The 24,097-nt window shown below is 40.6% G+C and overlaps 1 protein-coding gene across 1 annotated transcript in view; it reads right to left on the bottom strand.

The window, feature by feature from the left end:
- The window catches only part of SLC12A4 (solute carrier family 12 member 4), a 46,422-nt gene extending 23,635 nt beyond the window's left edge, over positions 1-22,787 (bottom strand). The window contains exons 1-3 of the mRNA XM_085235373.1: positions 22,499-22,787; positions 4,767-4,861; positions 2,805-2,936 (exon numbers count right to left, since the gene is read on the bottom strand). Coding sequence (XP_085091499.1) covers positions 2,805-2,936; positions 4,767-4,861; positions 22,499-22,772 — 501 coding nt within the window. The 5' untranslated portion in view covers positions 22,773-22,787. The remainder of the gene's footprint in view (positions 1-2,804; positions 2,937-4,766; positions 4,862-22,498) is intronic.
- Between the last annotated feature and the right edge of the window lie 1,310 nt (positions 22,788-24,097).

Raw genomic sequence — 24,097 nt, 5'->3', positions numbered from 1 at the left:
ATCAAAAATATTTAATGTGAATGCTGAAACAGGGTAGCATGTCTATATCAAGCTGTTTTCAAAGAATCATAGCGGTTTTGCACTGAAATTCTCCTCATCTTTGTTTGCACCTACTACTGCACAAACTGTGTTGATCATTCCAAAATTTAGAAGGGAAGACAGTCATGTAATGTATTTTCCAGAGTCTGTGGAAACGTCAAGTCTCTTCTGGTTGCGTCACCTGAGAAAGCAGGCGTCAAGAAAAAGGCAAAGCACATCATTCTCTACTCATTTAAGCTTAACATTTGGAAGAAAGATCTCTTTTCTTTTTTAAATACCTGCCACTAGGATTTCTGCACTGTATATGCACACAGTTTTGTACACTTTCTCATGTTCTCCTCTCTAATTTAAAAGGGTACAATTTGGGGGATGGTGTTGTGCTAGGTCACAAAAGGGTTTTCACTGAGGGACCCGTCTTACCTGCTCAGATATACTCATTTACAGAAAGGACTGCTCTCTTCCTTCAATTTTCAAATACCAAATCCAGAGTCTGCTAACCCTCCTTACTCCACTTCTGGTCTACAAGATGCCAATTCCAGCAAGTGACACAACAGGACAGGTAGCTCACATTTGGTCACACCAGCTGGACACATATTAGCTGAGCACATCTGACAGAACACTCAGCAGTGAACCAGTTATCAAAGCTGGTGCTCAAAACCAGAATGTGCCACCTGCTTCTCATCTGTACAGTTTGGTAACAATTACAGTCTTTGTATATATACACATTGTATAGTTGCTAGTTTTGAATTTTCAGTTTTTAATCATAATTACTGGTCAAGAACTCAACTATATTCTAGAAGATGTTAAACTCTCATATTGCTTAAGGCAAGATGGGGAGAAGAAATTCAAATTACTGTTATGATATTGCAATTGATGTAATTTATCTCAGAGACAGACAAGTTAGGCAAATATTCACATAAGGAAAATACAGTGTTTACACTGAAAATACTGAGATATTAACACAGGATGATACTGTCACTTTTGGAATAGTTACCCAACTCACTCTACAGCAATCATCTGAGAAGTCTGTAAGTACACATTTTAGTAGGGCATAATTTTGGGCAACCAGAAGCCCAAAGTGCACGTTACCAAAGAAGCAGAGCTTTCACAAGGACTATGTTGCCTTTAAGTTAAAAACAACTTCTCACTTGCCTGTTATTTGCTGCATTTCTTTTCTACAAAGCTATGCTGTAACTTCTTTAACCAACATTACACTACACCACCAAATTCTCCTAATTCTTTCTAAAAAGAAAAACAAGCAATGAGCTTTCAGATTAGACTGCATCTTACTTTGGTATCCTGGATGGGCAGTTGATGAGGAAATAAATGGGAAAAATACACAGAACTGTTTCAAATGGTAAGGGCTGTACCTACTTGAATCTCCCTTCATTTTACCTTTGTTAAGATAATAATCAATACACAAGTAGATTTTTTTTTATTATTTTTATTTTTGTCTTATGTAACATCACCATATTAACAATTGATCTCCGGCTTTATTTCCCTCCAAAGCATGCTAAAACATAGATGCAGATAAAATTTCATATTGGTTATATGAAGGTAAAAACTTTGAAGAGACTCAACAGTTAACATAATACCAAGTACCATACAAAAGCAACAGTTAAAAATGTTTAAATTATTTTTTAAAAGTAAGGTTGAAGTACCAAAACCCAGTTATAGCACCTAGACAACCTTCACTCACACTTGTAGTGACAACATACTAACCACAATATCACAATACTATAGCATTTGTGGTCTCGGATAAAATTCAACTTCAAGCATCATGTTGACTAAGTAACTTCATTAACATGAGTGTAAAAACAAGCAGAGTAAGGAAACAACGTGGTAAGGAAGCTGGAATCCAGCAGTCAGCAGGGATTTACACGTTTCCTCTTTGAGAACAACAATTTTTTTTTTTTTTAGCATTATCACTTCTTTCTCTGTTTGAAACACCCCAAGACTTTCTGACAGTGCTGTAGGATGAAATCTGTAGAATTCAAATGCTTAGTTTTTTAGAAAATTTTCCTTTTAAAAAAAAAAAAAAAAGAATTGCAAGCAAACTGATAGCCTGCAAGTGCAATAAAATGCAACCATACCACTAAAAGTTTTAGCACTAACTGAAGTGCTTGCCTGACTGCCAGACCACTAAGAACAGCAGTTAGAACACAGCACTTGCGATAGAAATCAAACAACCAACAATCAAGCCCCACCTTCAGCTTAGTTACTACAGCCAGCCCAAACAGGCTGAGGATCTCAATTCAGATCCTTTGGGGTGGAATTCAGCTGATTAAACGCCTAGCAACCACAATGATACTTAACTGCCCCAGGGTGCCCAATCTGACCTCCACCCACCACTCTTGAGGGGCGTTGTCTCCTGCGAGCCCTGTGTCATACCTACCAGGCTCACAGATCTCAAATACTTCCAAGAACCTAAACCAGCACTATGAAAAAGTTGTGGGTTTTTTTTGTCATAGTTGATTTGACTCACTGCTGAAAGCATATCCTATCTCTCTAAATCCATACTGGGTATATGCAACGGTACTGTAGTGCATTATCCCCAACCACTGTTTCGTTCCAGTTTTGTTTTGTTTTTTTTTTTTTTATCATCTTACTACCTACCAGTGAGCTCTATGGCATTTCTTTGCAAAGCCATCATGACACCTTCAAACTACAGAAGTTAAGATAAAGCAGAAAGGAGTCCAAATCTCCAAAACCACACATGGAATCACCGAGTTGATTAGCTGGCCATGGAAAGAATCTTTACTTACTTTTGATACTTTCTTCTTGGAACCATCAGTGTTTTCTGCTTCTTCATGTTCCTTAACACCTTGGGTAAGATTAGTGTAGTTGACCAGCTTGCCAAGCAGAGATGACACTTTTGGTCGTATATCAAGTTCTTCCTATGGAAGAAGACAACTAGTCAACTTCTGTGAGTCACAGCACTGAGGGGAGCTGCTGGGGTCAGGCCTTCCATGAGTAAAATCAAGGGAATCGGAGAGTATTTAATTGCACTGATGAGAGGATTTATTTTCTGAAACAAGGGGAATTCTGCTAGGAAATGGCAACAGGTGTGCACTATATACCCCCTTCTCCTTAGGTACTGAAATACAAATTATATCAGTAAAGACAAATTCTGAGCTTGGTGACTATAAGAAAATGAATACATGCCTTATATGCATCTCTAACATCAATTGACAAAAAGAGATACACTTTTAAAAGGGTCAAGTTTACAAATAAGCCAGCAATATCATTGCAGACACAGGTTGGATTGTTTTATTATATTTTTCAAACTATGTAATCTTATTCATGTGGATCTAGATTTATTTATTTTTTTAAATCCCAGAAGCCACATCTGCAGTGCCTCACAGTTTTACATTCTTCCCATCCAACATCTGCTTCTGAAAACATTTTCAAGGCCAAATCTGTGGCTTCTCCACACAAACAAATACTTTCCTCAGACAAAGAAGAAAAAAAAAAAAAAGCAGCCCAGTGAAACAGCTAGCCTGCAAAGAAACAAAACCAGGGCAAAGTCACTGCCTTCCTCTCTCTCTCTCTGAAACTGAAATGCTTCACATGTCAAATTGCACAATATGTAATGCATGGCAAAGAGAAATTGCTCTTTACACAGAAAATAAAAAGCTGATTAAGACAGATTTCATTGTCTGGAGTTTTATCTTATCTTCACATGTTGTCATGAACAGTTTCTAGGAGGATCTGATGCATAAGCCAACTCCAAACAGTTGAAAGGATGCCATGAGCTAAGTATCCATTTTCTTACTCTTTCCTCAGATCTCATCTGTGAAATCTACAGTCTTCATCTTTAAAAATCTGTTTATGATTACTTCCAGAAAGAGGTTGAGGTAACATGCTCCCCATTCAGTTGGGCAGCATAGCCTTTGGGATGTTCTGTTCCTCCTCTTCTTTAGCACTACAGAAACAGCCTGCAGTCCTGCTGCTTATGAGAAAAGCAGGCGTGTAAGTAACAGCAGATCAAATTCCACAAATGGCCAGCCCTCCACAACCTGCAAGTGAGTTTATCCTGATCACAAATTTACTGTGCTTTGGAGGAAGGAGACACCAGAGCTGAGAGCATGGCTTCAAAGTCTTTAGCTTGAGCATACTGCCATGAAAACACAGTTGTAGCATTTCCAAGGCAGCAGGCACATAACTATGTGTTAGGCTCAGTGCCACACAGCTGAACTCTGCAGGGGTCAACCTGGCTGGGAATAGGAGCTGAGTTCCCAGAATGGGAAACATAGGGTGCAAGGTCCCAGGATGGCTGTGAAGCCATAATTCAGGAGCTTTGCTGGAAAATAGCTGCAGAGCCATTCCCATACTCTCTGCACTGCTCCCCAGAACCTCAACTTCTGAAAACACCTTTTAGAAACTTGGTCTTGGCAGACCATGACATATTTTCACTTAATGCAGTGCCAGTGAGGTGAGGACGACGATTCTGCTCAATTTTGTATGGGTCCAGCTGGTGCAACCACAGCTTCACTGTTTAAACTCCTCAGGTCACTTTTGCTACCATTATGTTTTAGTACTTTATAGACTTAAACACACCAAAGGCTTTTAGATGTCAGGCTCCCCATCAGTGAGAGTTAGGTACCAAAGCACCTGAACCTTTGCAATGCTCCACATTCCACTGAATGATAAATAACGTGTTCAGTCCCTCTCAGTTTGGAAGATCACAAATAACATAAAAACTGTGAAAAACAGTCAGAAATTACCTCAAACAAGGCCAGATTTTTGTCATAGTAATCACCTCCTTTGCTGGCTTCTGAACTGTTGAGGAAAGGGCTGTTTTCTTTATGGTTGCCATGACCTGCAAAGAAAAAAAGAAGTTTTGGAAAGAGCAAGAGAATTCCCAAGGAAACTTTTTAACCTTGACATCAGAAACCACAGGGAATAAACTTGTTTGTTCAACTTAATCTGTTTCTTTTTAGTATCTAATGTTATGCAACAGAACCTATATCAGAGCTGTTACTCTGACAGAGGAGCTTTGGCTGTTTCTGTTCCTGTTTTCAGTAAAGCAGATGAACAAGTCACCGCAAAGCAAAGCATGCAAGTAGGGGCACAGCTACACTCTGTCTGCACCTTTGTTCTAAATGTTTCCTTTGATAGCTGCTTCTTACACAGAGCTGTGACAAATCAAAAGACACTTCTTTCGCACCCAGAAATCACTACTGAAGCCAAGAGAACCATTTAGGCACCATGTGCAAACACACTGGGTAGATCTAATGAAACTGAACAATACCAAACTCTGTTGTTACAATACTTGTAAATATTAACCAGAAACCTCTTTTCTTTTTCCTACTCTTTTCTTCTCTTTTTTATTCCCTTCTCCCCTCCCCATGCTGACTAATTTCTAGATCTCAAAACATGCTCACTTCATGAAGTGTTATGAAGCCTTACCCTTACTGTGTTTTGAACACAGGCTGTGCATTCTTCACTCCTCTAATGCTTTTAGATTAAGACCTAGCATCAGATACAGTAAAAGTAAAGCATAAGACAACCTGAGAGATGAGTAGATCTTTCTGAAATAGGTAAAAATTGAATGAATAAAGGGCACAATGGTACAAAATTATCTCTGCCAAAATTAAAAAAAAAAAAATGAAGTTGATTCCAGCAATAAGAAGTTCTCTGTGGCTCCCCTTATAAAAATTCCTTTCTTTTGCCTTCCCTCCCTGCTCTTCCAGCCAATAAAACTAAGGAGATTTCCAAGAGCGTCTCCTTAAGAGAAAATCAATCCAAGGAATAATCTTTCTCTTTACAAAAACAATAACCACTAAAGAAATTGAAAATGAAAGGAAAAATGGATTATCTCAAATGGAAAGACTACAAGCCAAAGTACAACACACTGAATATATAAAAAGCACAAGATTAAAGACCTGGATTTTTTGGTGCACGTTTTCAACAACTAAGGTAATCAATTGAAAAAGGCCATATTAAAATAATTTAGCATAACAGAAGCAAAAGCATTTCTGCATTTTGAAGTCTAAATCAACTTACAGAATTAACCTAGAAGGCAAACACACAACTCCTCCCCTACTCACATGGATCAGCATATACCACCACACTGTTACAAGTAATTGCTATGGGCAAAATAACAGGAGAAATGTCAGTGCTGTTCTCACTGAGGGCAAGTAAAGCAAGGGAAGAAGCACTGCTTGCTTGAAGCTGCACACAGGTGCTTTGAGCAAAGCTGTTAGGGGAAAACAAGAAACCACAAACAACAGATGTCTTAGTAAGTTTTTGGAAATAATCATCAAGCTGACCATAAGCACTGGTAGATAGCAGTGCACTGTGATTATGAGCCTATTGCTTTTCTCACAGTTCTCACAGCACCAAAATGTGACTTAGCAGCTGCCTTGCACAAGCGGGCTCAGACTATCTGTACACCCTAATACAGTGTAAGAGATGTTGATGTTGCTGTATATTGTAAAATTTCTGCATGACTTGGAAAAAACAACTGTAGGCTTAGCAACACAGTATGAAAATAACATGTTTTTCAATTCCAGTGAGACAAATATTTACTAAACAAACCATAATAATTGCTTGCTTGCTGTATATGTTAGGTCTTTGATTGGCAAAGAGAGCATACTAGACCAATTTTATTGCAGTACACATTGTATGCTGTGCTGAAGTCCATTCTATTCTATTTTGTTCAAATCACATTTGCTATTCTTGCTGAGGAAACTGAGTCACAAGTTTTACTTATGAAATTGAAAACGGGTGTTCTATTTGACTAACAAAATTGAGAAGTTTAGTCTGTGCAGTACCTTCTCATTACACTTCGTTTTCTCACCTCCTACGTACTCACTTTGGTAACTCTTCTTTTTTTAAATAAAAATATTATTAAAGAATTATTTGATGTCCTGGATTTCTTTGTTCTTTTGTCTTACAGAAGCTGCTTATCACTGTCTCAATCCCAGATTTTCAGATAAGATGACAATTGCTTTGCTCATTCAAAATGCCAGGCTATACATCTTCATTTTACTCCACTTCAGAATTTTTCACAATTGGACTCTTCAGCTCCTCTACGTCTCTCTCAAAAAGAACATCTGACTCCTCTTTATTCACCATTTCTGTTTTCCAGCATCACCAAATTCCTTCCCACTCGCCTTTCCTTTTGAATTTAATTCCTTGGTGAGATTGCTCTAGGTACCTTTCTGCACAATGGAAGCCCAAACAAAGCTAACTGCAATAGAAAAAAATCAGTAAAACAAGTGACTGGAACTAGAGTATTGTTTTTTGCAATTGCTAAGGCATGTTTTTCTCTATGAACATTAACCCTCCCCTCTCAAACACTGTGCTCCGTATGCTCCAATTCCAGGCATGGTAAGTTTACATTCAAATTCTGTGGAAGGACATCATCTTTTAATTTCACCAATATGTGGATCTGGGTGCTGCAAAGTTGTGTCCCACATCAAAAGGGTATTATATTGAAAAATTAAGAAAAGCTAATTAAATGTTAGCCAAAATCACCTTCACCAACAGTTGTACATTCAGTGTAGTCTCTGCGTTTCATATCTGAACCACATCACCAAAGTATTAATCTGATCTCCTTTAATTTCTATATTCGGTTTTCAATTTCACGAGCAAAACCGACAATGGATGATTCCATTTCCTCAACAAGAATCACAAATGTCCTTTGACCAAAATAAAATCAGATGGAGCGTAGCAAAGCATGTAATACAAAATACAATAAAATATTTGTCCAGTATATTTTGCTTGCCAATGAGCAATAGCAGCCCCTTCAAACAGACTTACTTGCATGGGAAGAGCTTGTTATCTCTGTTATTTTTGGCAGAGAGCGGAGGTGACCTCGGAAAGACACCCCAGGGAATTCTTGCCCCAGCTTCACGTGAGGATAGCTTACATTCTGAAGCATGAAGTCTCCTGGACAAGCACCATCTCGTGACACAGGTACTGTTTTCCACATTCTTAATTACTGAGCCTTTGGTCTTGGACGGTAGCTATGCAGTGTTAGTTTTCATGATGCAAGACTGTTTTGCAAGGAACGTTTCATAAAGAGAGAGCTACATACTCTGCAACAGAGAATAATTTATTTGCCTTAATTCCTAACTTTTTTTTTAATTATTTTTAGGTATGTAAACTACATTCCAATTAGGTTGATGTTTTCACTTGTTTCATTACTTCTCAGTCTTCATTATCTTTCAATAATTAAGGCTTCTTAATTATTAAATTATTAATACTTTCTGAATCCTGCCAATTCTCTCCCAAACCAAATCATTCTATTTACAGCCGCCACTTCAATTGTACAGTTTATCTTCAGTTCTCCATCACAGTTCCCTGAACTTTTTACATCTCGCCCACCCAGGCATGGACACAGGTCTACAGAACAGCATTCATTGTGTGAATCACCTGTGTTCCATAAAACTTCAAAGATGTCCAATTAAACAAAACCTAAAAATCCTAAGCGTGCACACTCCTATATGTGCAAACACATAAGCCCAAGAGACAAAACAAAAATAATTAAAAATGTCCAAATCTTTGCCCAACATTTACCTGGTTGCCATGGTGGCACAGCTGTACCAGGCAGTCGGTGGACAGGTTTTATTTTGTTATTCTCTTAGACAACCTAAGCTTTTTGGAGAAGGCTAAGAACAGTGCCCGCATTATTGCATTGTTTCTGGACACATTAGGATAGAGAAACAGTTTTCCACTAAAACGCTGTATGCACAAGACTTCATTGAAAGCCACTGCATTTTCTTTAGCGAAGGATTAAAAAAAAAAAAAAAAGAATTCAAGGAAAACTACAGACAAAACATAGGCTAAAATAACGATAAGAACGACAGATCAGCAAGTATAAAAAAAGCCAAACAATTAGGCACAGTGCAACTATCGTAAAGAAAGACCAGGAAGCTTCATGGTGATAAAGTGTACTCGGCCAGACTGGTACAAGAATAATCATCCCTTTGAGAAGCTGGCAGGAGCAGCTGCATGACTTCACCTGTTAAGGTTTTGTTCTCTTCTATTGTCAGTTTCCAAACTCCCTGAAAGAAAACTACCACTCCCCTAGTCCTTTATCATGCTCAGTTAAATGAAATTAGTATATCCATTTGGACGTGACTAATCCAGAAACATTCAGCTAATTCTGACAGTTATTTATCTATCTTAGAGAGTGCTTTATCTACATGACAAGTTAAGGCGTGCTGAAGGCACAGATGGACATTGTACGACTAGCTTTTGTCTATGCAACACATACAACAAGGAAAAATATAGTAATGCAAATTGATCTTAAAACATTTTAAAAAGGATTCCCAAGAGTACTTTGATTACAAATCCATGCTACTTTGCTTTTACAGGCATATATCTGGGTTGATTAAATGAAAGTCAGCAGAGGCACATAGACCGTCCTCCCATCACACCTCCACTCAGAGCATCTCAAGAGGAACCCAGACTCTCTGATGTGCTTTGCAGGGCAGGGAAGCTCCACAAAGCCTCCAGTTACAGCTACAAGCTGTGATGACAATGTGATGAGTTCCCATCATTCTCCCTGCCTAAAGTTACGATTCTAATTCTTAATTTATGTATTACATCCTTTGAAATCAGAGCTAGAACTGAAGTGTTAGGTCTGAGAAAGGAAGGAACTCATCGGTTTATTTACCTCTTCGTAACTGAGGAACAGCAGAGATTCACTAAAAAAACAGAAACTCAAATTAAAGCCTTCTCCCCACAACACAGTTTCATTTCTGGAGCAGTATAAGAGCTAATGTCTTATTTGTAATTTTACTATACACATACAGGTTCCTTTGTGCACACCACAGCAAAAGCTTTTTTTGTAATGAGACAGGCTGCACAGCAGCTAGCAACACTTTCCAAACATCACTGGTCACAAAGCCTGTGACAGCTAGAGATAAATGCAGATGAATGGTTTTCATGTACAGAGAACATTACTACATCTTATATGTTTAACCCACCCCTTGTAGTTTTAGTATTTCATCTACAAATAACATTGGAATTAACAATTAGAAACTAGAATGGATGCAGCTGGAATGGGATTCCCTTAGCCTAATTTCAGCTATCTAAACACTAAGCAGTTATGTTCAACTAATCATGTAGCTCACTCTTTTGTCAGGACAAAACAGCTGAATCAGTTGATCCCTGGAGTGCATCCCCTGCACGTGCATCTTGGCATGCTGAAAATTATCCAGAATTCAGCTGAAATTTTGCCCCAAAACCAAGAACAGTTTGCTAGACTTATTGTGCTCCCAAGAGCTGGATGCAAATGGATACACACATGATGGATATTCTAGAGCAGGAAAAGTTACGGAAACGATGGGATTGCTGCAAACAAATTATATTCAGGTAGAATATTTCTTTACTGCACAACCAAATAGTTTTATTAGTCAATGCAATTTTGTGCAGACATTTGTTCACAGCTTTAAGGATTAAGCTTTCATAAAAAAAGCTGTCCAAACCCATTTCCATTACACTTCAGGGTTTATTGTTGTTTTGGGTGCTTTTTTTTTCAATTTGTTTGTTGTTATTAAGAAGAATCGTTGTGACAGTTTTTGACAAAGCAAATTCCAAGTGTAAATAGTGATAATACTTCCCCAAACAACTGTACCACAAGATAAAACTCGGTTCCTTGAAAAAGGCAGTGCAACGCTCAGATAGCTTTCCTCATACCATACAATAACAGTGAAGTTCTGCAGAACTGAGTGTTGCTGAAGAACAGAAAAGCCAAAATAATTTTCTTGTCTTTTCCAAGCAGTTCAAGAAACCTGATATCTCTGCCTTCAGCAGCAAAGTACTGAAATTATTGTTAAAGTGCATGAAGAGACCACCATAATTAAGATAAGCTAACAAAAACACTGATGACAGCATTTCATTTATAAACAAAAAGGCAAAAGTTCCACTAGGTAACAATCCATGCAACATGGGAGAACAGCAGAGTGAAAGGGAGATCAGTGATCTCTACCCAGACAGTTTTTAGGCAGCAAAAGGAAACTGTGCTTTAAGCAGGCTCAAACTACCACTTCCACTGACAATACTGAACTCTCATATGCCAAGCTGGATGTCTACTTATAGCATTACCTGCATTCGAAGGCCAAACTATTGATATTTGTGGGTATTTTAAGAGCGTAATTTGCTCGTTCACTGACTAGCACATAACATTATTTACTTCACTATGGATTAGCACTCTCATTAATATTTTGAGTTTATTGGATTTTACCCCGACAAGTGAAGGTGGGCTTCTTAAGCACTACACTGCGGATATCATCTACACGTTTACACTCAGCAGCTTTGGCGCCTGCAAAAGCTACACAAACAAAGCACAGTTTTACCAAAGGTAAGTTAAAAGCTGTATTGCTGATAATATATTAGTTCTTCTGAAACAGCTCAGAGTTCCAAACACTGTTTGTGGTCTGTGAAGGAAAGAGACAAAGCTTTCCCACACAACCTACACAACAGTTAGGCTGCAGCAGAGTAAATAATTCAGTGAACAGTTAAGCAGAGATGGCCGATATCCCCCTAAATAAAAAGGCATGAAATTACTACTGGTCTTTTACTGTACTTTGCAAATCTAGGCTAGGGAACAGTTCTATCAAACAAGTTAGCTAATACTACACAACTCAAAGGATTTAGCAATGTAATAGCCCACTGTTTCAGAAAGTGCAACGATTTCACTCTTCAGTTAAGATACACTGATAGTTTCAGAACACTATAATCCTTTGTGGATATTAATATCAACATGAAGTACTTACCCTTCAGCAATAACTCTTTGCCATTTGCAGTAATTTGGTTTACCATTATTCTTCTTTCTGTTTTTACTGCATGCTTTAGAAAAATGCCTTCTCTGCCAAGTCCTGAGGATCAGAGAAGTTTAATACTGTATTCCCCAAAGAAGTTTTTCTACTTCCTCTGACAAAGAGACTGCTGCCTGCAGAGCTGAACGGGATTGATCTCTTTCAGGAAACAAAAGGGTTCCTTAGAGAAAGCTAAGCCAACGCTGATACAATCCTGGCATTATAATCTTTTAAATGCTGAGAAAATAGGCAAATATCAAGATCTTACTGAAAACGCTGTTTCTGAAATCGAACTCGGCCACGTCTAAGAGGCACATTGCACACTGTTTGCACAGTTACTCAGAAGAGTGTGTGCCACAAATCCGCTGCTTGCTCAGTGTGGAATCAGACAGCATTTTAAACCAGCTAATGCCATGAAAATTACAGCTCTGTGACGTTTGCCCTCCAGGCATTTCAGCTTTCAAGTGAAAACAGTGATGTATTTCTTTCCATCTTCAATAACTTTTACTATGATTACCCATTAGGGAATAAATCATATGAAAGATGCAACAAAATAAATAAATCTGTATGATGAAATAAGGCTTACATAAGAGACATGTAGATACTAACAATAGCTTTAAGTAGTTCATAATTACTAGAACCCCGTGCATTCTGTTTGTTTATAAGGTAATACCACACACACCACACTAGCTCCTTTATCCAGTAGCTGCAATCACCAAGAATGCCTCAGTGATTAAAACGCCAAGTCACTTTTGAGAAAACGAATTTAGGAACTCACACACTGCTTCAGAGCTTTCATAATCTAACTCCTCATTGCCAGCTGAAAAACACTACAGTGAAGTACAAAGGTTGTTTTTATAATACACTTCAAAGGTTCCTTCATGTGGAAAAACTCCAGATCATTTCTCACGACCATCATCCCCGAAACTCGGTCCCCTCACACGCATGAAGGCATCTCAGATAGAACACGCCCGCTGTCAAAATACAGCAAGAAACATGTTATTGCTGTCCCTGTCTCAGGGAAAGCCTCTTTCCCTGCAGAAAAGCAATCCCAGTTTCTCTGAGACACCAACATACATCTGTGAGACTGGCATATAGGTTCCATGCAAAATTTACTTCACTTCTCTCTTCGATATCAAATAAGGGAAATTGTTTTCAGCCCCATACCCATTCAGCTGGTAAGAAATAAAACATGTGCCAAAACAACTACTAGAAGCCATGAGTGAGAACAAGCAGCTGGGAACAGCTCAGAGAACTTCCTACAGAGAACACATAGAACTAATAGAGAAACAGGCAAGAGTCTTTGTATCTTCAGACATACATAAAATGACTGAAGAAGGTTTAGATTACTTTCAGAATTTCTGTACATTTTATGCATTGCATTACACAGACATTTACTGCCCATTCCTGAAAGACAGTGGGAACACATCTCTAATTAGTTACAGCTTATACTTAAGTTCCAAATGCTTTATTCATTTTCAAATTCATATAGAAAGGGGTTACAGACATTTTTTCTTGCACTGAAAATGGATTGCGCAAGAGATTTTTATTTACTAATTTTTAACCAAAGAGGGCTGCTGGTGGTAAGCAGAAGGACAAAAAAAGAGCTAAGCTTCTGTATGCACTAAAGATGAAGAGCTGATTTTTCCGTGTTGTGCTAAAATACAAAACAAACCTCACTGCTCCACTGGACACAATACTTATAAAATGCTGAAAAAGTCAAATTCAGCCTGGGACATCTCCAAGCAAAGAAATCACTCCACACCTATCAAAAAATTTAAAGGGTGGAGAGCTCTCTGACATTGCTTATATGATAAACAACAAACCACATTACTGGTAATATATATATAATTTTTTATATATATAGCTTATGTGTATATATATTCCAGCACATAATTATCCAGAGCTAGTAGCTCTTCTGAAATAGCACAAAATACCACATGCTGCAGCACAGCAGAAAACAAGACAAAGCCAAGTGTCTGGAAAAGGCAATGGCTTTTACCATCCGTTTATGGAAAGATTGTCAGTTTGCAAAAGCATCAGAGCAAATTGAGAGCAGCATGTGACAACAGATGGAGACTCTTCACGGGGCAACAGGTAATACTGGTTCACTTCTCTTCTGCTCCACCAGTCAGGAGTTAAATCAAGTACATGCAGGAGAAGGCTGGTCAGAAGAAACTCAAGGACACGTGGTGGACCTTAGCTGTGCTAAACATATACTTCTACCAAAAAATCCAGATCACAGCATCTTCAAAGAGGGCAAAGGCAAAGCACCACATTAAAAATTATTTCCTGAACATTGCCTTAAGTTACAGCTCTAAAGCTTCCTGCGTGTACACTGAAGGATATCTTATGAAAAGGCGCATAAATATCCTACTGCCTGGTTGGTCAGTATTGGGTTTTTCCTGTCCTATTTGGTTGACACGTCTCTGAAATTTATCCATGACATTGCTGCTGTGTTCTCTGGAAAATACAGACACATCAAAAATGAATGGTCTGTCTCTGCTTGAGCAACGTGAATTCCCTCTAAGTTATATCTGTACTAGAACTGAATTTGGATAAGCCTGGCAGAGTTTGCTTAAGATACTCTAGAAACAGCTGTGCTCTGGAAATCATGCCCCAGAACAGGATGCCAAATACAAATTATGAATGCAAGGAAAGGAAGAAACCCCAGGGAGAAGTGATAAAATACCTCAAACTAGTATTCCTGCTGAATATTTAATATTCTAAGAATGACAGACTGACAGTAATGATATTAGCAGAGGAAAATCAGAAAATGTTTGGGAGCAGTCAGTTCTATAATTAGATGTGCAAAACCATCAGGAAACATCTACTTTAGTATTATGTATCAGCTTTGAATACAAACTTATACAAAGAGGATCAGGACTACAAAGCCTCCAAACACAAAAGTAGAAAACAGAGGAGAAGCAGTTATGCACTATCCTTCATCAAAGAGTGCAGCAACCATAAAGTCTCCTTGAACTGCTCAGGATCTGACTCAGGCCTGAGCTCCTACACGGAAATACAGAAATGGACTTTGCACAGTGACTACACTTGGGCTGTTCAGTTCACAAGCACAGAGTCATAACACAAGGCTGCATTACTATCAATAATTTTATGAAAAATAATTTTACTGCAGGGCATTTTTTTATTTTTTTTTTACTGCAGCAATCAGCAACGTAAAGTATGCAAAAGCAAGTCTCAACAAGTGGCTCCTCCTTAGAAGTTACCCTCAATCAGCAAATAAGTGGTTTCCAATGGCACACTATAAGAATCCCTTTTTTTCTTTGACATGGAACTGAAAGGCAAAAGTTTAGCCTAAATGGCTCTATGGAAATATCTGTGATGATTGATTGAATGGTGTTCTAAATCCTACAAACACAAACAAATTCTGGTTACAGACAGAGGAAAATGAAAAATGATAATTAGGCTATAGGAAAAAAAAAAACCATCATCACTGTTTCATTCAAGCTTAATTAGCTTGAACCTATACATAGTACAGCACGCCTCTATCCCAAACAGAGCCTGCGTCATCTCTCCTCTCCCAGGGTCTTGTTATACAATCCCTGCTGCAGCTCCCTGTGAGCCAACTTCCAGCATAAGCTTGCAGCTTTGATCCTAATTGTCAAAGTAATCAATAGATTGCATCCTAGTTATATTACAGACCACAGGTCAGTCAATGAAAGAGCTGGGCCTCTAGGAGCATGCATGTCATCCTGAGCAAATTAATTGTTGTGGATTTGAGAGGATGGACCGCTGGGACAAATTTGCAGGGGATTAGGCAAACCCAGAAACGCTGCTAAGCCACATCCAACACAAACCAGCTTCCTGGTTTCCTGCCACTGCACAGTGACCACCCACACAAAGATGGTACGATGGCTGTCCCTTCACTACTACCAGCAGTCTCCTCTCTCATCTCACAGCTGCCCAGCATAGCCTGGCACCCGCCTTCCATCTTCTACTTAGCAAAATGCCATTTCATTTACATCTGCAACAAGTCTCAGGCTGCCTCCAGCGAGCAAAGACAGCTAACTTGGCAGTTCTGCCAAGTGATCAACCTTCCCCGCTCATCCATAAGCTAATGGAATCAAAGCTCTTTTTGGTCAATTAGTGCTTTATTCTGCACATCAAATCCCACCTTTCTGTTCTACAGAGCGGAATGAAGATCAAAAGATGATTCAAAAAAAAATTCCACCAAGTACCTTTAATAGCAGCAAATAACTGAGGGGAAAATGTATTCCCAGCACCGTCCTAACATATACCTCTGTTGCTTAGACATGTATTAAGGCTGCTGGAAAAAAAACAACTATCTTTTTCCAGGCCAAATGTAATATCTACCACAAAAAAACTAAATCTCTATTATGTGACCAGTTCGAAAAAATGCTACTCCTTTAACTCCGGGAATTTCACAAGTGATAATTTGAGACTCTGGAAGTAATGCTTAAAAAATAAGGGCAACTCAGGACAAACAGACAGTATGCACCCTACAAAATAACCTCCAGATAGGTGTTCAATCAATGACATAAGAAAGGTACCTGCTCTACATGCTACCTCTCATATTCTGAAAAGAAGGGAGCTGTACTACATATACTAGCTTGCAAAATGCTCCCATACCCTGAAGAGAAGCTTGCCATACATGGATTATAAGATCTGTATTTTCCCATTCATGTAGGCATTACTAGGGTTCTGGTAATTATGAACTACTTAGAATCATTAAATTAGTATCTACATGACTCTTACATGACTCATACAGATTTATCTTTCACATGATTAATCCACTAACGGGTAATCACTTTATATTTAAAGACAAAAGATAATAAATACCTGTCAAGTATTTGATTTTGTTAATATTTTTGGTGTATATTTCTCTATTCTGCTTGCATAAAAATAGAGTACTGTTTGCTTAGCGCTCACTAAGGCAGCCAGAGTGAAAAATGCAGTTTCCACGTGTGACAAAAATTGAACTATACTGAAAGAAATCACTCAAAGCAGCACAATGAAGGAACAAAAAACAGCAATACTCACTTGGTGTCACTTAAACAGATGTCTACTGAAAACCAATAATTAATAAAGAGGCTTTACAAGATCAAACAGCAAGAAGTATTGAAACTTAGTCAACAAGGTTACAAAGTACCTTAGCCACCATTCTAAGTAGAACTTTAGAGCAGAAGTCAAATTTAAATCTCACTTTTAGGAGCATGCAAAGATGTAATCCTTTATTTTGCTGCAGCTGGGGTGAGAGAGGAAAGGAAATGTCAGTATTTTCTTTAAGGAAATGAAATCCTGCAGAAATTTGTAAGAGCAAGTTAAAACTGATTTACGTTTGTTTCATTTATATATGAGGGAGATAGGTACCAAAAACACAATATAAGTAATCCAAAAACTGATTTTAATTCCTTTAGGGAAGTACAGAGATTGAACAAGAAACACCGCTTCAGCACGCAAGAAAAATAAGAAACCATAGTTGAGAAATAGCTTGGGATGGGTGCTCAGCAAGTCAAAAGGAGTGTGCATTTACAGAGGGATTTAGATAGAAAATCCATGTACTTTCACATGCAATTGCTTAATTGCAGAGGTGTTCTCCTAAGCAAAAATAAATACATTAGTAAACCAACTGCTACAAAAGACTGGCAGTAGCTTTTCTTTCTTAATCCTTTTTTTTTTTTTTAACTCTTTTTTTTTTTGCAACATGTAGACCTATCCACCCACAGTTACAGGAGTTGCCTTCAACTCTCTTAGATCTATCATAAAGATTCTCTAGTGAGCTTTTCCAAATAACTCAAATACCAGAGAACCCGCAGAAAGGACCGCGTTTTTCTATATTTAGTGAAGTCTCCTGCAGCCAGCAGCTGGCACATGAACCCCTGGGTGCTGGACAGCTGCAGCCTGACCAGCTCTGCCTTAACCACTGCCCAGCTTGGAGGTATGAGAATTGTCTTTACCAAAAGTGATCGTTTATGCAGTAATATGAACTTTTTTCTCCTCTCATACAACCATTTTTTTTTAAATTGAATTTCACTCAGTAAAACTGCATGGTACGAAGAAGATCAAGGAACTTGAGTATCTGCCATGGACTCCGTGAAAATCAGTCACACCAAATCTCACACCAAATCTTAGAAAAATTCCTTTGCTTTCAGGTTACAATCTCTTTCACCTATCCAAGTATTATACATAGCTAATGGTGTCACAAAGCACTTCTCCACTTTCATTTTTCACATACCACATGCTTATCTTTCCTTATCTCTAGCAAAAGCCCACTTATCTCTGCACCTGTGTTGTTGAGAAAAGTACTCTGGAGTTCTGTGCTGCAATCAGTGTTGTGCTAACTGCCAACTGTAGAAGGTGCAAAAAAGCACTGGGCTTCACAAGGATGACCACGCTGCTAAGATGCCTTTCAGAATCTGCATTTCCAATGACAACCACAGCAGCGTATCTTAATTATATTTACTGTTGAAGGGATTAATTCAAATCAAAATATCTCAGTCTCTTAACATAACAGGAACAAATATTAGCACATTCAGTACTCATAGGACAACTTCAAAATTCCACTTTAAGCTTTACAGAGACAGAAAATTGTGATGCAAACCTTAGCAGAATATGGTTTCTCTTCTTGTTGTTTTCTTTCCAACAAAAAAGAAAAAAAAAACCTTCCTCATTAAAATTAGGTTTAATGAGATGTAACATCCATACCATTTTCATCAAAAAAATAGTTAACTATTCACAAGAAGAAGAAGTTCACTGACATCAGCGTACTTCAAGTTATTTTTCTCCCTAACAGTTCCGAGCTTCTGCCTCAAATTCCCAAGCCCCCTCTTGCATGACTTCTTTCTGCAGTTTTGAGACAACAGGAATACTACTGAAGGCACACATGCTACAGAGCTTATGCAAAAACCTGCTGCTATGACAACTCTAACAGCACCACTTACCCACATTGCCGCTAGCAGAAATTTTAGCTTGAATTTAAGATAACCTAAAATATTTTTAGCCACTTACTTCTCTCATCCCTTTTTAGCTGTAGTACCTAATTTGTTATATGACTAACTTTATCTCGTCTCTGGTCTTTGCCAAAACATTCATATATTAGAATTAAGCGCTTTGCAAAGGGATCTGTTTAACTCCATTAGAAGTACCTTCAGATGTATTTTACACCAGCTTTATCTTAAGTCTTGAAAGCAACTTAAAACCGCATAATCGCATATTAAAAAGCAGTGGACTGAGAAAAAACTTAAAATAAAAATTAACAGGAGAACTTTCTTGATCCATCTTCTCTAGTTCAAAAATAGTTTATTAAAACCGACCGGCATTATCTGCTGCTGCACAGGACTCTGAACATACTGATGCAGACTGTAAATATGAGGAAAAGGTCTCGAGTCTAGTTAGAAAAATGTGGGCTAAAAAAAAAAAAAAAAAAAAGCATGCGATACCTAGAACATAAGCAGAGCTATTCATTAGCAAAAACTAAGAGTGGCAGCTGACCAAAGTTAGTTAGTGACACCAAGCTGATTAGCATCTTATTCCCACAAACAAAAGTCACAGGAGGATAAATAAGTTCCCTCAGGAAACACGATGTTGTCTCATTTCAGTTAATAGGGTGTACAACCACTGTAAAGCTGAGATTCTTATTACAGCAAAGCTTATTCACTGTGGGGTTTTTTTCTTTATTTGTTTTTTAATATTATTTAGATTCCACTTTCCCATTTCTTAACCTGTGTACCCAACCTAACACAGTGGCGCTGTTTCAAGGACTGAAGAGATGCCAAATGCACATTTCTCATCCCTGCCGGTCCATGAAGCAAGGCTCACATGTTTGTCATAGGATCACAGCATTAGTCTTTGTGCTTCTTTTTCTAAATGGAAGATGTCAAAATCTATTATGAGCAGCAGGAAGGATCTGCTTATTCACAACCAAACAATGAAGCTGTCTGGGAAGGCTAAAGTATTACACACTGACCAATGTCTTCTTAGGCAAATTGTTGATGAGAAATTCTGGCGCAGAATGGCTTCACTTCTGTGTTGCTTAGATGACATCACATCACTTGACATTCCAAGTAAAGTTGAATTAAAAAAAATAAGAAAAATATCAAGGCTATGACAAATAAAGGTTTGAGTAAGAAGGTTAGAGGGAAATGACCTCAGAATCATAAGCTCAGAGATGGCGCAAGTAGTATCTGACCAACAAATCTGCTACTTTGCATGCAGTCAGAGATCAGCTACAAGCAGAACTGAGTAACAATGCTCGATCCTAAGCTTGAAGGGCCACACCATCACTGAGTCACTTTAGCCATCTCCAATCAAACTGAGCAGCCCAAAGAAGTCTTAAAAAGTCTTTGAATAAGGTTTCTGACTAGCCAGCTGCTTTAACACTTCCCTGGAAAACATTCAGTAATTCTCTTATACTGACTTTGGTGGCAGTACTTGACTGCACAGAGAGACTGTACAAATGGCATTGTTTGGGCAGCTATGTGTGTATTCACAGTGCCAATATGAATCATGTGCATTTGGATAGGGCCACAATCAAAAACTATGAATTTGTGCATTTAAGTTAAAGTTTACTTTATCTGGAACCACAGGTGTCACCAACACCAGTCAGTCAGTTCCTCCAGAGTCCCATCATCAGCTGCCACAGAAAGCTCTGGAAGGCTGCTCTCCTCGATGCTGCAGGCTCTGGCCAGCATTAAGCAGCTGTAAGGTACTCTGGCTTCAACAGGAGCATCCCAGTTCTACCATGTCGTTTTTTTCAGCTATTCCCCAGTTAGCAGAGGCTTCTTTGCTCTGCACAATATATAAAAGGAAGCACCAAGAACCAAAGGAGTAATTTGAGTGAGATTTTAAATTCCCCTCTACTGAACCATAACCCAGGAAACCTCAGAGAAGACAAAAGAGGCCAGTAGGGAAGAACACGCTTGTCACTACAGGTAGGGAAGAGAATGTATCTGTATACACATACCCTGAGGATATGAAACAACACTTAATTACTGTGAAAGTAAATTAAAAAATAAGACAGTTACAGTTCAAACAGAAACAGAACTTAACTACCATACGTTAATGGAGATTTTCCAGATGTTTAGCAAAATAAAGACTAAGCTGACTTCCAGCAGCATGGTTCTGCGTGAGGCACAGACCACAACTTGCCAGCTACTGACAGACTTAGAGCATGCTGCTCACACACATCCTACAGGCACTGCTACCCAGATGACAGACAACTTGAACTGACTGACCTTCCCTTTTGCACCACGGCAGTAGCTTTCACAAGTCCCGACCAACCCATAGGGGCAGCTAACAAGGGCAGAAAGTACCCCACAAAAAACATCTATTGCTGCCTTACACGTTAATTATATAGTAAGTAACCTGAGCTTAACACAGATCTGTTTATAAAATGAAGTCAAGGCCATACGCAGCCTTAAGGCTAGCGCCTCAAATTGTCTGTAATAGCATACAAATTGGGAAGAATATTTATCTTTCATCACTTCTAAATGCCCACGTTAGGAAGAACTAACGTAACAGGCATGAAGCCTACATGAAATCTAAAATTCCTTTGAAAACTATGCAAAAGAAAAGAAATTGTATGTTAGAAATTGAAACACTGAAGTAGAAACTCAAAGATAACCAAACAGGGTGCTAAGCTGGGAACCTGGCATTCATCTCATGACTGCTGAATAAGCAAAATAAACCTTTCCTCTTCCTTGAGCCCAGTTCTGAGCAGCCCAGGCTCCCTTCAGCAATTACATTGTGCACCCCATAACACCTGCATTCCAAAAAGTCTGACAGCACAGACAAGGGAGAACAGGTCAGGTGTTTACTGATTTTTCTTTTGTTGCCTAGAATCACAAGTGATTCACAGAGGACAAATCAGATTCACACACTTAGCACAGGCAAACCTCTTCCCAAAGGTTACAAGGTTAGACATAACCAATGCAAAAAAACACAAGAGATACTGCAAAGAGCTGAACCAGCTTTTTACCAGAACCATTCCGCTCTCTGAATCTGAGCGTTCTTCCTTTTCTCACAGGAAACAACCATCATATTTACGCTGACTTATTGAGAGTTACAGAAAAAACACCAAGACAGGCTGAGCGCTGACACCGCTTACTTAATGAAGCCGTACAGACTCCTCACCGCCCAAAATCTCGTCCCGTTTACAGGAACCTCTTCTGCAATCGGAATACATTAACGGCTAACAACAAAAAGCGGAGCTGCCCAAGAGGCGCAGCTGGGAAATCCTCCCGCACACAATGCACTTGCTGTAGCACCCAGGGCCCGGCTAAGATCTCGCCAGGCAGAGGCGTTTTGTAACAACAGCAGCAGGAACAGCAAGCGGTCATCCGAGATAAGACCGAATAGAGTTCTCTACTGCCCGTTTCTCAAAATATCCGAGCGTACCTCCACGCACCCCGATCGGCTCCGAAGCCGCGGCTTGCGGGAGGCCCGATAACGGCGGCCGGCCGGGCTACCGGCCAGCAGGGGAGGCCCCGGGGCGGCTCCTCCGCGCGGCCGGGCACACCCCGACCCCGCAGCACCTCCCGGCCCGGAGCCGCCGCCGGCTGACAGCGCTGCGCGCGGCGCCCCGGCGCCACCGACAGCGGAGCCGCTGCCCCCGAGAGCCGCCTTTGTCTGAGCGGGGATCCGATCGCGCTCGTTCCGGGAGCGGCACCGGCGCCCCCCGCCCGGCCGTGCCCGCTCACCGTCGGAGCTGACGGTGTCGTAGGAGTCGCCGGCGGCGGGCGCGGCGGCCGGCTCCCGGTAGTCCACCCAGCTCAGCCCTTCCACGCTGTCGTACTCGGCGCGGTGCTTGTCCTCCACCGGCACTACGGTGAAGTGCGGCATGGCTGGCGGGGCGGAGAGAGCTCCCCGCGGCACCGCGGCGAGGCAGGCGGGATGCGGCGCAGAGCCGGCGGCGCATTCCTGCCCCGTGCGGTCACTTCCTCTCAGGAAACCGCGCTCCTCAACTCCACCCATTCCACTCCGAACGCCGGGGCGGTGAGGCGGAGCGGCGGCCGCCGCCCCCGGGCCCGCGGGCGGGAGACGGGGCGCGCAGAGGGGGTCGCGCCGCCGGGCGTGGGCGTGGAGGAGGGGCCGGAGGCGGCGCGGACAACGGGCGCCTTCCTCCTCCCGCAGCCGCCGCGGCGACACCGGGCCCGAGGGCGGCGGGAGTCGGGGCGGGGCGGGACTCCCTCCGCTCCGCGCCCTGGGGGGACGCTTCCCTCCCCTGCCGCCATTTGCTGGGCCGCGAACCCCGAGAGACCGTGCCGCGATGGAACGTACAGTGGGATGCCGCGGTAGCAGAGCACGCCAGTTAGAAATGCTCGCGAATACCCACTGAACTTTAAGTCCCGGGCCTCGGTTGATCGGCAACGGCTTAATTAAAGACACGCTGTCACTCCGAGAGCCGGTTTGTTTTTATGAGAGCCATCGTTAGCTCCAGATGCGGCAGCTGCCACCCGTTTCCTGTGTTTGTGGGGGTGGCTGCTCCGTGCTGCGCCAAAGCCTCAGCAACAGCATGGCGAACAGCAAGGCCGAGGGAGGCAGGGGGAAAAACGTGACTGCACAAAGAGGCTGGGGGAGCGCGGAGTAAAATCCTCCTCTTGGGAAACTTGAATGCTAGCTAGAGCCGCGGCGCACCTAGCCCTGTGCGAAGCAGACAGTTGCTAAGGCAGCGGACTGCCAGGACGGACGAACTTGGTCCCTCTGCTTAGGAGGGGATGCGAGCCGGAGCCGCACCGTTATTAATGGCAGCCCGCACGGCCGGTCCATAGGGCCGGGCACCGCTGTGTCTCAGCCTCTTGTCACCGAGGCAACAAAATTCTATTCTGCCTGCACGTGAGAAAAAAAACTGGCAGGCACCTCGGCCTGTTTCATATGCTGTAATCCTCACATGGGTTTTAAAGATCAATTAATGGTTGCTAATGCTATTTATTGTCTGCTTTCGAAAGTTACTCTTGAAAGCAAAATGATCCCTATTTAATATATTATGCACTCATCAGAGCAGAAAGCTTTACAGAACCACTTATGCATTTTGCTACACGTGTTTTACTACAGAGTATTAAACTAGTTTTGTAGATTTTTGATTAAAAATACATCTTAATAAATCAGCAACAAGTCAATCCTGCACTACTCTGTTTTGTTCTGTATAGGAGTCTATGGGAGGATAGAAGCCCTAGAGCAGAGACAGAGGAAAGACTTTCAACACTCCCTGTGTTGAAAAGAACCTTATCTCTAACATTAAGAATTTGTCCTGCCTTTTTGACTATGCAACCCCTAGGTCACTTGGAGAAAAAAAACCT

Source organism: Meleagris gallopavo, chromosome 13 (assembly GCF_905368555.1).
Source record: "Meleagris gallopavo chromosome 13, MGAL_WU_HG_1.1, whole genome shotgun sequence".
NCBI lineage: Eukaryota > Metazoa > Chordata > Aves > Galliformes > Phasianidae > Meleagris > Meleagris gallopavo.
The sequence above is the reverse complement of the archived record's forward strand: the minus strand, read 5'-3'. Positions and strand labels throughout refer to the sequence as shown.